Here is a 15,376-nt window from a genome sequence, read left to right as displayed (position 1 = left end):
GTCTGTGGACAAGTATTTTTGTTTCTTCTTTTAGCTGCCAAAATGATATACTATTTGGATTCTACAAGCCAGAAAAGAGCTGTGGAACTGGCAACTTCACTTGATGAATCTCTAGCAAACAGAAATCTTCAGGTAAATTTGATACATAGTCTTCCTATCAGGCAGCCTTTTCAAATTTCAAACAAAATAGCCCATGGAACTACTAACATTTAGCCGTTTTCTACATATAACAATATGCACAACCATCTTAACAGAATTAGCAGTTATCTCAGTTGTTGAAATACAGGATCTTTTAAAACACGTATTTTTTTTCCTTTTAGACATGCATGGAGGTATTGGAAGCATTGAATGATGGTAGCCTAGGAGACTGTAAAGAAGCAATTGAAATGTACAGAGCAAATTGTCATAAGCTTTTCCCATATGCTTTGGCTTTTATGCCTCCTGGATATGAAGAAGATATGAAGATCACAGTTAATGGAGACATATCTGCAGAAACTGAAGAACTGGCCAATGAAATATGAACTTTAAAAGGAGTGGAATGATTTTGGACTGTATCTGGTGTACAATATTTTTGTCACGCACCTGCTGAATTGTTCTAACTTACAGAGAATGGAAGGAGAAAAAAAAGTTGCCTTCAAAGTTTTACTTTTTTTATCCTGCTGACGAAGTATATAATATAAAGTAATGTATGGCTGGAAATAGATGGCTCAATTAAAGAAAATTAAAGAAAAGCTAAGCACTGCTAAAATTGAAAAGTATCCCTTATCTACATACCCAGGTTTTTAAACTAATTTATATGGAATCTGAAGGCTTAACACCCCACTGGAGCAGGTGTGTGGCAGAAATATTACTTTAAATTTGTCTTGTTGAGATAAGTATCTCAGACAGCAAAAATGCTGTTTTAGCACTGGATCCTTTTCACTGAGCACAAAAAGTTGTTGGGGCTTTAGCATCTGACTGATTTTGATACAGAGATGATTCTACCCTTTGAAAGTATGCAATGTGAATCACTATGTGCAAACAAACCTGCAACACATATTTAATGTAGTTGTAGAGACTGGGACTTAAAATACGAAGCAAAATAACGAAACATAAGGTGTTCAGTAAGCTTGTTGTGTCTCCGAAATTCACTGCACATGATCAGTTTGGTGTTCTTGCACCACAGTTTTTAAATGAAGGAACTGGTTAGAATATATTTTTTTTAATTCAGTTTTGGGGAAAAAAATTGATGTTTAGATGAGAATGACAACATTGTTGGCTGATTTCTTAAAAAAACTGTAATGCAAGAACAGATGAATTATGCACTGTGATGTGGCACCAACTCATTAGAAAGACAGCATGTAGTTTTCACGTACAGTGAAAATATAAATGATATTCATTCAACTATGGACTGAAATTTTTAAGAGACGAACTCCTGACTGAATTTGACTGATTGAGAGACTAATTGTTTAAAACCTCAGCAGGCCTTGTTCACGTTATGCAGGAAAAAAAAGTGCTGCAGTTTAGATACCTCTGAAACTTTTCCACAGTGTCACAGGTTTGTAATACTTGAAGCCCTACATTTCTAAGAATATATTTCTTGCTCAGTTATTTCAGGCAAGCCCATGACTTTGTAACTTTTAAGGGGCCCAAGATTTTTTTTCCAATAACAGACCAGCTTCTTATCCCTGCAGTTACAGATGTAATTTCCTTTGTCAAATATAAGGTACCAAATATAATGCAATAAAATGTTTTGAAAAAGAGTTGTGTGACTATAGAATTTGAAAACTGCTGTCAGGAGATGTAGTGCAAGTTCAAGGTAACATACTATCATAAAAGATTTATATTAGTGTTGGTGAAATCCCACAATGCATAATACAACAGTGTTTGGAGACACTACTCCCCCCCTTTGCTTTCCTTCAATAAAGCTAACCATAATGACTGCCATTGTGAACAATAATTTGCAACTTGGCAATCATGGGTGCTTGAATTAGTAAATACCTCTGTGAAATATATCCCCACAAAGATAATGCTAATTTATATGAATTAACAAAGTTGCAATCAGAAATCTAAAGTACAGTGTAGGAAATGTTAAAAACAAATGCAAGTATGAAAAATCAAACAGCTAACACTTTGTGATTTTCATTGTTGTACATCTCTTTAGAGATATCATTACTCTTTCTGTGATAAGAACAGTTTAAAAGATAAGTATTGACTGATCATTCATCGTCTAGAACCTTCATCTTTTGATATATGTGCATCTAAGAGAACTGTGTGGACCCTGTGGTTAATTGCTCCCTCATTTTCATGGGCCCAGTATATCTGACAAAATTTTCTCTATGATTAGCCAAAAGATACTGTATTAACTATATTAATACAAAATGAGAGTCAAAGGGTAAAGCCTCATTTCAAAAACCTTGGTAACTTATTATTATTGATTGGTTGATTATACAAATTTGTTATTTACCGTTAATTCACAGTAACAAATACTGCCTGTAGCCATGAAACCACACTGCATTCTGCATTTTTTAGCTAAAAACCATACTGACAAAGGATAAGTTTTTATATGAGGGTTAATTTGAACCCTTTTTCTTCCTCCAATGATAGTTGATAATTTAAAACGATCAGATATCTCAAATTCTGTAGCAACTCTTTCCAAGCTGTCATTTCATTTATACTTACAATAAAGGGTATATTATAGCCCAGGCTTTTATAGGCTACAATTTCATCAAGACAGACAAAATTCCAGTAAGTTTAAAACAAATTTAATGTCTTTAAGTTTTTTAAAAGAAAAAAGGTTCCTAAGGATTCATAACATTTTTTATAAAACTAGAAACTATAGTTACAAAAAATATGCTGTTTCCTCCCATTTTGCAGAAATACTAATATTTGCAATATTGTTATTTGAAATGAAGATTAGATTTCCCAAAGTAAATTAAAATTGAGATAAATCATCTCATAATTATTTAATATTCTTGGGAACCAGAGATCGAATTAAATTCAAGGTTATCTCCTCAGATAAATAAGGTATATATAAGAAAAATTCCATTCTTGATAATGCTTGTATAATCACCTTCATAGGGAAAATAATCCCTAGTTTAAAGTTAACTTTTTTTCACATGCAACTGATAAGAATGTATGTATATAAAGTGTAGTGGAATGGTCTGGTGTTCAAATATAAAATTCTTTTCTAAGTTTTAGGTTCTTGCGCTACAGCTCTGATAAATACAGATATTGTCATTGTGGCTATGTGCAAATCATAATGAAAAGATTAAGACTTTGGATTGTTACACTTCTAAGATTTGAATAATGAAAGAGCTGCCTGTCCATCCAGGTGGTAGTATCCACTCTTACCATTGGATGGGTCATTTAAGCTAGGCTGAGTTGGTCACTACACGAATAAAGACCATCAGGAAATCCCTGTGAATTATGGTAAGTTTGATATTCAGAGGAGTATCCCAAAAGGAAATGGCAAAGGACTATGTTGTTGCCAAGAAACAAGCCGCCAGGAATTAAGCTTAATTTAAAGGAAATCCGTTTTTACTTAAAAGATTAACTATGTTAAAATTACACATTATAATTGGAAGAAGGCATCTTGTTTTTGCTCTTACTGCAATGAAACAAATGAGGAGGAAAAAATGCAAGGACTAATTCATAATTATAGGAGCTGATTGCTGTCCTTGGTGACAAATTGCCAGAACTGTTCTGGCATCACTGTTGCCAGAATGCTCCACCACTGTTCTAGTGTTGGTGCGCCATAAGCTTTATATCACATGCTAAATCTGTACAATACTTTTCGCAGTTACTACTTTATGGATCAATACTGTGATTATGATATCTTGTCAAAAACAAAACCTAAGGCAATACAAGCTGCTGCCGGCCGACAACTAATATCCGAGGGTATAGATGTAACCACTACGAAGCACTCCCTACGAATACGGCAGTCCCTCTCTCCAAGATCACCTAATCCCAGCCCCCAAATACTACTAACGTCTTCCCTCCAAATTTTATTTCCTTACACCCATTTCTTGCTTCTCCAAATTTACGCGTTGCTCGAATTCAACGGCAGGAGCTTACTAGTAGCATTGCACAGCAAGAGTCCCGAGTCCCAATACTGGGCCATAGCCCGCTTTGAACCGGGCCGCGAGACGGAAGACGAGCGCGCTTGCGCGCCCAGCTCCCATTTACGCGAGTGGCCGGCACGCGCGCCACCCGCTGCTCACACAGAACCGGTTCCTCTCCTTCCCCGCCCCCCCCCTCCGGAAAGGTTGGGGATCCTTGCTCTACAGCACCAGATGGGAGAAAAGGCGCTAAATCTCTACAACCCGCATCTGACCACCAGGGATTCGCCCACCCCGGCGCCCCCGCCTTCCTGGCGAAGGACCCCTCCCCCGTCCTCCGCCTCCTCTCGCGGTATCTTAAGGCTCGTCGCGGCCGCTTTTCCGATGAGGAGGGAGTGCCTGGAGCGTCGCCCCGCCCCCTGGGTGGCTGCGTGGATGCCGGTGGCGGCAATCGCTGAGGCAAAGCTTCCAGCCCCGGGCCGAGTTTCTCTGAACCTCCCGCTTTCCCCCCCTCTCCGCTGGGCGGGCCCGAGGGCCTCGCGGAGGGAGCGGGAGGGAGACGCCGCGTCCGATGGCGGCCGACGTGGAGGCGTCGCTGGAGCTGAGTCTGTCGGGCAGTTACGCGGGTGCCGGGTCCTGGCCGCCCGCGCGCTCCCGCATTTTCAAGATCATCGTGATCGGCGACTCCAACGTGGGGAAGACGTGCCTCACCTACCGCTTCTGCGCGGGCCGCTTTCCCGAGCGTACGGAAGCGACGATCGGGGTAGATTTCCGCGAGCGAGCCGTCGACATCGACGACGAGAGAATCAAGGTGAGCGGAGGCTGCGGCCGCTTCTGGTGCTCTCCTTTTTTTTTGCCTCGCCGTCGGCGCGGGTTCGCCAGGGCGGATAAAACTCGGGGCGGGAGAAGTTCCGGTGGGCCGGGAGAATCCTCGGCTTGGCTGGCGGAACGAAGAGCGGAAAGCTTGAGATGGGAGCCAGCGATCCTGCTGATGGTAACCCTTATTCTGCTACGGTGGGTGAGGATGGCACAGGTTTATGTCACGTGGTAGAAGAGGAAAGGCAATTGGTTCTACTTGTGTCTCGCCCTTTTTTATTTATTTTTTTTATTTTAATTCCATTTATATCCCTTCTCCGAAGACTCAGGGCGGCTTACAAGCTTAGCACAGCGTTTCCCAACCTTAGGAACTTGAAGATGCGTGGACTTCAACTCCCAGAATTCCCCAGCCAGCATAGCTGGCTGGGGAATTCTGGGAGTTGAAGTCCACGCATCTTCAAGTTCCTAAGGTTGGGAAACGCTGGCTTAGCAGTAGCCTTCATTCTAGGTATATGCCTGCTTATTAGGGCTTTCACACACACACCCCAAGCGGCATTATTACATTTCATTATTACATTATTACAAAGTCACCTTTTCCTTGACTTACCTTGTGGTCATTTTCAACAGAGACAAAATGATAAATTCGGTATTACTTGGGAAATGGAGATTGCCTGATGCAGTGGTTTTCGACCTTTTTTTCCCCACTGACAGTGCCTTAAACGTGGGCCCCCCTCTTCCATTGCCTACCACTGTATTTGCCCCAAGAATGCACAGCAGCAATGGGTGGAATTACTGGATAAAGGGGAATTTATAAAGACCTACAACCTTAGAAACTGGTTTCTTGTCAAAAGACAACTTTTTGCAATTACAAGTTCGGTCGAAGGTATTCATAGATCAGCAATTTCCAATTTTTAAAATTTACTATTGTGTATTCTTTATTTTTATTTAATTTATATAGTTGGCCATCTCGCATGCATGACCCTAAGTGGCTCATTAAATTTATATAATCTAACAAACAATGCCCTTGTCAATTCCTGGTTAGGTCACTGCAGTGTGCTCTAATGGAGCTACCTTGAGAAGCAAAACTCTAGCTGGTCCAAAATACAGCAGATTATTTGTTGGCAGGAAGAAGTTGTAATTCTAATGTAAACCCAGCACTGCAGGCTCTGCATTGGCTACAGGTAGACTTCTCTGTACAATTCAGAATGCTAATTTAATCTGGCTTTGTATCCTGGTAGTTGCAGGAACACTTACCGTATTTTTCGGACCATAAGACGCACCTGACCATAAGACGCACCCAGTTTTTAGAGCAGGAAAACAAGAAAAAATATATTCTGAACCAAATAGTACCAGTATACTAAAACAGGGCTTTTCAACCTTTTCATCCATTGTACCACTTTTAGGACAAGGCAATGTCACCCAGCAACGTGTCAAAAACATGACCCCCCCCAAAAAGGAAAAAAATGATAAAGTACAGGTAGTCCTCGACTTACAATGATTCACTTAGTGACCGTTCAAAGTTACGACACTGAAAAAAGTGACTTATGACCATTTTCACATTTATGACCATTGCAGCATCCCCAGGGTCATGTGATTTACATTCGGATGCTTGGCAATCGATTCATATTTATGATGGTCACATTGTTCCAGGGTCATGTGATTGCCTTTTGCAACCTTCTGACAAGCAAAGTTAGTGGGGAAACCAGATTCACTTAACAATAATGTTACTAATTTAATTTCTCTCTCTCCTTCTCTTTCTCTCCCTCTCTCCCCCTCCCTCTTTCTTTCTCCTCTCCTTTCTTTCTCTCCCTTTCCTTCTTTCCCTATTTTTCTCTTTCTCTCTATTTCTCCCTCTTTCTCTCCCTCCGTTTCCCTCCCTTTCTTTCTCCTTCTCCCTCTCTATTTTTCTCTTTCCCTCTATTTCTCCCTCTTCCTCTTTTTCCCTCCCTCTTTCTTTCTCCTTGTCTCTCTCTCCCTTTCTTTCCCTTTCTCTCTCTCCCTCTATTTCCCTCCCTTTCTCCTTCTCTCTCTCCCTCTTTCTCTCCCTCTTTCCCTCTATTTCTCCCTCTTCCTCTATTTCCCTCCCTCTTTCTCCTTGTCTCTCTCTCCCTTTCTCTCCCTCTTTCCCTCTCCCTCTTTCTCTCCCTCTATTTCCCTCCCTTTCTCCTTCTCTCTCTCCCTTTCTCCCTCTCTTTCCCTCTCTTTCTCCCTCTTCCTCTATTTCCCTCCCTCTTTCTTTCTCCTTGTCTCTCCCTTTGTTTCTCTCCCTCTTTCCCTCTCCCCCTCTATTTCCCTCCCTTTCTTTCTGCTTCTCTCTCTCCCTCTTTCTCTCCCTCTCTATTTTTCTCTTTCCCTCTATTTCTCCCTCTTCCTCTGTTTCCCTCCCTCTTTCTTTCTCCCTCTCCTCTCCCTTTCTCTCTCTCTATTTTTCTCTTTCTCCCTCTCTCTCTCTCTCCCTCCCTCTCCCATTGTCCCTTCCTTCTTTCCTTCCTTCCTTCTTTCCTCCTTCCCTCCCTCTTTGTCCTTCCCTCTTCGCATTAGAGCAGTACCTCCGGAGGCAGCCCTGCGGCCCGGCTTTCTCTTGCAGAAGGCAGGCTGAAATGGAGCAAGGAATGCGAATTGGCCGATCTCGCGCTCCTACGATCTCCTCCACTCGGTTTCAGTTTCTCTTGCTACAAGAGAAAGCAGGCTGCTTTGTTTCAGCCTGCTTTCTCTTGTAGCAAGAGAAGCTGAAACTGAGCGAAGGAGACCGTAGGAGCGCGAGATCGGCTGATTCGCATTCCTTGCTCCATTTCAGCCTGCCTTCTGCAAGAGAAAGCCGAGCCGCAGGGAGATTGCAGGAGCCAATTGCAATCTCCCTTGCTTTCACTTGCGGAGGTTGGGGCTGGCCATACGGATCACCTTCGGACCATAAGACGCACCCTTGTTTTCCCCCCCACTTTGGGGGGGAAAAAGTGCGTCTTATGGTCTGAAAAATACGGTACTTCAATTAGATCCTACCCGTTCAATGTCCCAAAGGTGCTTTTTTCACAAGGCAACTGGACTTTCTTGTTTTTCTTTGAAGATGTTTTGCTTCTCATTCAAGAAGCTTCTTCAGCTCTGACTGGATGGTGGGGAATGGCAGGATTTATATTCCTTGCAGACAGCCATTCCCCATCATCCAATCAGAGCTGAAGAAGCTTCTTGAATGAGAAGCGAAATGTCTTCAAAGAAAAACAAGAAAGTCCAGTTGCCTCGTGAAGAAAGCACCTATGGGACAACCATGACCTGGATGACTGAGAATCTCCATAGACATTTACTCATTCAATGTGTCTGCCTTAAGTTGGGATGCTGAAGTTTCCTTTGCCACAGATGCTCTGGGCAGCCCCTTACCAAAATTCCAGACAATTCCATCATTCCCAACCTTTAGAAAAATATTAAAAACTTAAAACATTAATATAAATTATATTGAAAATATGTTTTTATTTAGGCAGGTACTGTAAATATGCTATCATCAGTTGTTCATTTGAAGTTTGGAGTGATTGATGTATATATGTATGTATTATGTTCTTTCTCTTATTCCTGTTTGTCCATTTCTCACCTCTAGATCCAGCTCTGGGATACAGCAGGACAGGAACGTTTTAGGAAGAGCATGGTGCAGCATTATTACAGGAATGTACATGCAGTTGTGTTTGTATATGATATGACAAATATTGCTAGCTTTCACAGTTTGCCACTGTGGATTGAAGAGTGCAAGCAACACTTGTTCACCAATGATATACCCCGGATTTTGGTTGGAAACAAATGCGATCTGAGGAATGCGATTCAGGTGCCTACAGATGTGGCTCAGAAATTTGCTGACACTTATGGTATGCCACTATTTGAAACTTCTGCCAAAAACCCAAATGACAATGATCATGTGGAAGCCATATTTTTGACATTGGCTCATAAGCTAAAGAGCCACAAGCCACTCATGCTTAGTCAGTTACCAGATAATACAGTTCACTTGAAACCAGCATCAAAACCTACAATGACATGTTGGTGTTAACTTGCAGTATATTTGCATTTAACATTGTATTATTCTCTTTGCCAGTGCTTTAAGAATGCAATGTTTTGATTTAATAAGAATTATCTTCTGCTAGGCACTTTATTCAGTCGTTTCATATGTAGAAGTTTAGTATGTGCACTTGGTAAGCTGCAGCATCTAAATGAATGACAAAGTTTAGGGAACTGTTTTTTGTTTTTAGGGAATTTTTTAATCTGTACAAATAGATTGTTTTACAGAAAAAAATGGTCTCTTAGTTTTTAGAGCTTTTCTCCAATACAGTGTGGATATTTAAGAATGTATTAAGTCAGATCTCTGCCTTTATTGTTCAGTTTAAGAATACTATTTTTCTATGGAGGCCCAAAAATCAGTTTAAAATTATAATCCTAGTTATTTGGTACATAGTTTTATGAAATACAGCAGAAGAAAGGTTCATTATGAATAAAGTATTAGAAATCTTTCCCCTTCACTTCTTTCCTTTTAAAATTTTAAGTTCATTAATTTTAGAAATATGTATACAGTGATTTTTTTTCTATTTTAATTTCTGATTGTATTGCTTGTATTGAATGTTCCAAACTTTTTCTGTTTTGTATATAATCAGGAACAAGTACTGGTTATTCCCACTATAGTGTTCCGTATAATTGTTATATTTTTCAAGATAAAGAGGAAAAGAATGTGAATCTCCTGCATATTATTGGAAATAATACTGAAAATTGTAGTTTATTTTCTTGTAAGATGGTTTCGTTGCTCTAGAGGCACAGCTAGTATCGTGTTCCCCCACAAGTAAGACCCAGTCTTACTTTCCTTTGAGCTCTGAAATAAGCACTAGGGCTTACTTTTGGGTAGGGCTTACTTTTACCAGTACTAGCAGGCCTTGAGCGCATGGGGCGGGGCTTGTGCATGGGGTAGAGAAGCAATGTGGCAAGACGTGGCGGACCAAGTACCAGGGAGGGCGGGGCACGTGCCCTTCCCGTGCCAGTCCAGTCCCTGCAGCCCAGGATGGCTGTGCTGGGCAGCAGCGGGAAGGGCACCGAGGTGGGGGTGGCCAGGGCGACGTTCCTCCGGCTGAAGCAGGGAGGCCTTTGCCCCGGGAAGGCCGCCTTCCTGGCCAGGCCGGACCCATCTGAGAGGTGAATGGGGAGGCGGCAGCCCAGGACGGAAGTGGCAGGTGGAGCACCAGAGTCTCCGGGAGGGATCTTGCCACCTGTTTTGCAGCTCCATCGCAGTTCTTTGCTGCTACAGAGCTAGCCACACCACCACCCAGATGCCCTCGCTTACCTCAGGAATTTCAGGTCTTTATTTACCTGACTTCCAGCCTTGTCCCGTTTCTCTTTCATGCTCCTCCACTGCCATGTGCAGGAAAACAAAAGTTTCTTTTTTTGGGGGGGAGAAGGTCAATCAACCAATTCCAACCAATTTTTTTTTCCAAAAATAAAAATTGTCCCACCCAACTTTTTCTGGTTTTTTTCCTAGGGCTTCTCCAGTTAGGGTTGTGGGGGAGTGAGGGTTAGGGTTACCATATGCATGGGAGGCCTGGCTATGGCCTTGCATGGGTCAGATGGGATCCGCCAAGCCTCATGACATTGCTGCATTGGGTGCGATGTGGCAAATGGCCATGGCTGGCCGAAACTGGCTGCGGAACAAGCCAAGCGGCGGTAAGGGACCGGTATACCGCTGGTTAGCAGGGCACCTATATTAATAGACTGTATTAGAAGCTTTTTGCAGTATTGCTAGTATTAGACATGTTATGTGCCTCCTAACAAGCCAAAATATGAGCCTTGATTTGAAGATGAAAAATGGAAGATAGACTTCCAAATTAAAGGATTTAACATTGCAGAATTGATAGCATATTTAATGAATCATAAACAAGTGCTAGCCAAAACTCTCTGTTTCCTTCCATTTATTTTAAACAGCAACATCTTACAAAGATACCAATGCTTATATCATTTAACAATTAAAATATGTAAGGGACAGCATAAAATGGGGAAAGAAGAAATCTATATAAAATTCATGTTCAGAAATTTCTGAAAGGGCTCTTTAAAACTTTGTTATTGATTTAAGGGGCTTCAATGATTTTGCAGATAAATGCTCCTCCTGGGAAGGACTGAAGAGATGAGCAGGCTATCTGATGATCATTGCATAAGTTGCACAACTTTAAATTCTTCTCTTTTGGCAGGCAGAGATCATGGTGCATGCTTTCAGCTCACCGCTCAAGCAGAGCTTTGGATTTTTATAGAGATCATAGGTAGATAATCAGCAACTTTCTGTTTAAAGTAGCCATTTGTATAAGTTTTTATTGGTTAGCTAGATTTATTTCTGTATTTTTGTACAGTCATAAAACGATTCTAGGAAAAAGACATTCTCTGTTGGATGAAATCCAACAATGGCTAGACAGTTTCTTTTCTGGCTACAGCTGTTCCTAGACATTCAGTAGGCTTGAGATATGTTGTGCAGGACACATTGGGCAAATGAAAGGTCCAACTCATCTCAGCAACTTTACTAGACACTGCTGCTCTCTGTAGCAATATACGATTGGATTTCATTGTTGTTTATGATGCCTCACTAACACACTGTGCTTGACTCTTGGGAAAACAAAAACCCATTTATATATATTATTTTGCATTTGTACTTTTCTTTAATTTGAAAGGAAAACCAAAGCAGCTAATAATTGGAATAGTGCTTATTATCTGAACTGTTAGCAAGTACAGCAATAGAAATTTGGCCCAGGGAGAGGAGCTATCCTTTGAAACAAAATGTTGATTAATTAGTTATGATTATAACATTTTACTAATTGGTCCACCTGAATGTGAATTGTGTAGCAATTTATTCCTGTCTGTTCAATATGTTTAATGGGTATTATATTTATGCGTAATGTTCCACTTGTCCTGTGTTCAATTTTGGGTTAGATTAATGTTTTGGGAGCACAAGCCATGAGACAATGGAATTTTAATGAAAGAAAATAGTATCAGTGTTATTTATTAATGCTTAGAAGAACAATGGCCTAATTATCACTAACTTGTAATGTCTGTTCCTCAACAATGAAAATTCTTAAAAGTGTTTATCTTTTGTACTCATTAGGGTAACTACAAAAGTTAAATATAGTTATACTATTAGGTGGTCAAATTATATGTATTCTATTGCAAGTTAATATACTGTTGTATAAGACTGTAACATTTCAGATTAGAAAATATGCTGATTGCACCTTAAATAGAATAAAATACAGAGAATGCAGTACATTTGCATGGTTGGCCAAATGTGTAAATGGATTGTGTTCAGAATTTTTAGATTCCTCCCCCCCCCCCGTCATTTGTGTACTATTTATTTGCATAGCAAATACGGAAGGCTTTTTATGCTTGAAATAAGGGATTTTTGTAATAATCACTTTAAGCCTTAATTATAGTTTTGATTTACATACTGTCCAGGAATAAACTTTTTTAAGAGCTTTAATGAAATGTTCTTAAAATATTTTTCAAATGAGATCACACTTTAGAGAAGTTACCCGCCTACTTCATATGCATAATCCATGTTTTTAAAAAGTGTAGAAGTTTCACTAATGATGTAAGACGGGGGTCAAACTAGCCACATCACATGACGTGTTGCGACGTATTGCAACTTTTTTCCCCTTGCCGGAGCTGGGGTGGGTGTGGCTTCTGTGTGACACATCCGGCCTGTGGCCCGGGAGTTTAACACCCTTGATGTAAGAGCTTCATTACCTCTTAGTAAAAACCTTTGAAATTGTTAACTTTCAACTAATATAAATAACAGTATCATAATATTGATAAAGTTCAACTTTATAACATTATTTCAGGACAATTTATTTTTATAGGATTACCATACAGATACTGTTTTTAATGCAAGTGATTTTTAGGTTTTTTTTCCCTCTAACATAATTTGCTTTACTTTCCCCTTTAAATGAAGGATCACCTGTCAAACTAGTACAGCATTTTAAATCAATAAATGCTACCAAATAAAATTCCTTTTCTGTAGTCTGTTTTCACTATGTTTGATTGCAAATAAGCAGTTCGTTACTCTACCAGTGAATATTAGAGATTAAAGATATGAATAATATTTTTTTGTTGAAACTTCCATCCTTGAAATGACTATATATTTTTGAGGACTTTGCATTGAGCTTGCAACAAAATTTAGCTGTTTCAAAAAACTGGTTTGCTTTTTTTTAAAAAGCAGACTTTCCAGCTTAATCAGTATAAAGCAGCAGCCATCAATTACATCTTTGCCATTCCATGTTTGGACCAGGCCTATGCAACTTGTAGATGGGGAATGGCTACATGATAAATTACAAAAACCCATACACAGCAATGAAATAACTGGCACACCAAACAACTACCCAATCAATATGGTGGCTTGCACAGCACATGCTATATGGAGTGGCATGGCACTGAAGTTGGTGGCATGGTTAACGTTTGGAGGCACTCGGCAGCACCTCATTTGATTTTGGTTGAATTTTCAGCATACATGATAAAATAACTGAAGATTATGTTGCTTTGTATGTTAATGAGTTGCCATCTTGTGCTGCTGAACATGTATGTTCTGTCAAGCTCTCTGCACATGTCTGCGTACATATGTATACTATGTAACATTTCTTTGCCTGGTGTAAGCTTTTCAGATAACATTTGCTGTGCTGATTGTTGAGCAAGGGATTTTATTTATTTTTTCCACAATTGTTTACTCTGTGCAGTAATGTTAACAATACTTCATAAACTCCTATAACAACAGAAAAAGTCTTCATAGCGAAGAGTAATTTGTATTGGCTGGCGTGGGTTTTTCTTGTTCTTTCTGAGGACTTGATTTCCTGCTTCTGTGACAGAGGTCAATGCCTATTTTAACTTCTAAAGAGGCACTAATGAAAAGAATTGGAAGTAGTCACTTTGATTTCTGTGTCTTAGCTAAGTAAGCAAATTAAAACATCCTGCTGCTGCGAACCATGGAAAATTCTGTCCAATGAGGATTTGTTTAAAACTACTCCAAAATGTTTTAAAGATATTTAGATGGCTTGTTTTTATACACATCAGCTGGCTGGTAGCAGTCAGCATGGACTATTGCTTCACATGCTCTTGTGCTGCCAGAACGACAAGCAGGGGTGTAATATCCAGTTCCTCTGGTCAGTTGCAATGTCATGAGAGCCTGGCCCTCTTCCCCTACTATGGTCTTAAAGCATAACAATTTTAAAGGTCCTCGCTTCTCTGAGGCAGGCAGTACATCTCTTGAATAGGATTGGCTTCTACCTCCAAGGAGACCCATAGACAGAGTCTTATACTTTCTCTCAAGGACACTTATTTCACAACAGTTGTTTTTTTAATTCCATTTATATCCCGCCCTTCTCCGAAGACTCAGGGCGGCTTACAAGCTTAGCAGTACAGTTGTTTATATGTCCTTATCAGTGAATAAATGTTACCACTTTGAAAAGAATTGCTGGGCATTGGAGACTATTCAGAACACATGTGCTCACCATGAGCAAATGTCAAAGACTTTCATCTGTCAGGAGGCTAGGACTAAACCAATCAGTTTGCCCCAGCTGCTCCTCCCCATAGGACAATTTCTCTGGATTTGATCACATTATATTCCAAAGATATACAATCATTTGGGGATCATGGATTTGTTTACCAAGAAGATTCATTTGTTTCTTGCAATGGGATCTACATTCTGGAGATTGCACAGCTTGTTGTAGACCACACGTTTTTATATAGTAGTCAGAAAATCTTAGCTTGTGATTCTGAATTTACATCCAAGTTTTGAAAGCACTGCTTCCACTGGGAATTTGTATTCATTTTTCTTCGTCTGAAATCTAATGGGTAATTGGAGAAGATAAATTATTTGAACGTTATTTTGCTATGTCTTACTTGCAGGACAAACGCAAGTTACAAAGTTATGGTGGTACTTCAGCCTGGTCCCTGAAGTCACAGCAGTTGTGGTGCCCCTGTGGTCACATGATCAAAATTCAGTCACTTGGTAGCCCACCAGTACTTACAACAGCAGGGGTGCTTCAACTTTCCCCAGCCTCTTGAACTCCTCCCATTTGGCTCTCTCCCCCTCCCCTCAACTCTATCCTTTTGGCCACCCTGCACAGTAACCTTCCTTAGCAGTGGTGGCAGCATTGGGGCTGAAGTAGATATCTGGGGACAGCAGTAGGTGAATGAGACAACACACAGAGCGTCTGCTTCAGCTTTGGTGCCGTTAGTGTTGCCATAGCCACCAAAAAGTCACTGTCAGGGCATCAAAAAGGGCAAAGATGGGTGGGGGAGAGATAGGTGTGTGGGAGGAGTTCAAGAGGAGGGCAGTCCCTTATCAAGACTCAAGACTGGGAATAATCAAGCCAAGAATGGCTTGGATCTGGGCTGGCCCTTGCCTAACAACCCCTGAAATTCATTTGATGGCAATGGGGACAATATTGCCTATCACTAAGTAATGGGGTCATGTGAGGTTTCACTTTAAATAATTTGGTCCCAATTACCGTCTTAAACCCAAGGACCACCTATAA

The 15,376-nt window shown here is 40.5% G+C and overlaps 2 protein-coding genes across 3 annotated transcripts in view; both read left to right on the top strand.

The window, feature by feature from the left end:
* NAA15 (N-alpha-acetyltransferase 15, NatA auxiliary subunit) overlaps positions 1 to 3,447 on the top strand; it is a 43,842-nt gene extending 40,395 nt beyond the window's left edge. The window contains exons 19-20 of one of the 2 annotated variants that reach the window (XM_081332239.1): positions 35 to 132; positions 321 to 3,447. In XM_081332239.1, the coding sequence (XP_081188365.1) occupies positions 35 to 132; positions 321 to 521 (299 nt within the window). In that variant the 3' untranslated portion in view covers positions 522 to 3,447. The remainder of the gene's footprint in view (positions 1 to 34; positions 133 to 320) is intronic. The other variant, XM_081332240.1, reaches the window with a different exon arrangement.
* Positions 3,448 to 4,458: 1,011 nt separating this feature from the next.
* RAB33B (RAB33B, member RAS oncogene family) lies at positions 4,459 to 13,816 on the top strand. The gene is made up of 2 exons (XM_081332722.1): positions 4,459 to 4,851; positions 8,443 to 13,816. The coding sequence occupies exons 1-2, from the start codon at positions 4,612 to 4,614 to the stop codon at positions 8,881 to 8,883; spliced, it is 681 nt and encodes a 226-aa protein (XP_081188848.1). The 5' UTR covers positions 4,459 to 4,611; the 3' UTR covers positions 8,884 to 13,816.
* The last annotated feature ends 1,560 nt before the right edge of the window (positions 13,817 to 15,376 follow it).

Source organism: Vipera berus (genome assembly GCF_964194415.1).
Source record: "Vipera berus genome assembly, chromosome: 7".
NCBI lineage: Eukaryota > Metazoa > Chordata > Lepidosauria > Squamata > Viperidae > Vipera > Vipera berus.
This window is presented reverse-complemented; position numbering and strand designations above follow the sequence as displayed.

Coding starts and splice junctions, on each gene's coding strand:
- RAB33B (XM_081332722.1), top strand. CDS start 4,612: ATGGCGGCCGACGTGGAGGCGTCGCTGGAGCTGAGTCTGTCGGGCAGT. Junction 4,852..8,442: donor TCGACGACGAGAGAATCAAG/GTGAGCGGAGGC, acceptor TCTCACCTCTAG/ATCCAGCTCTGGGATACAGC.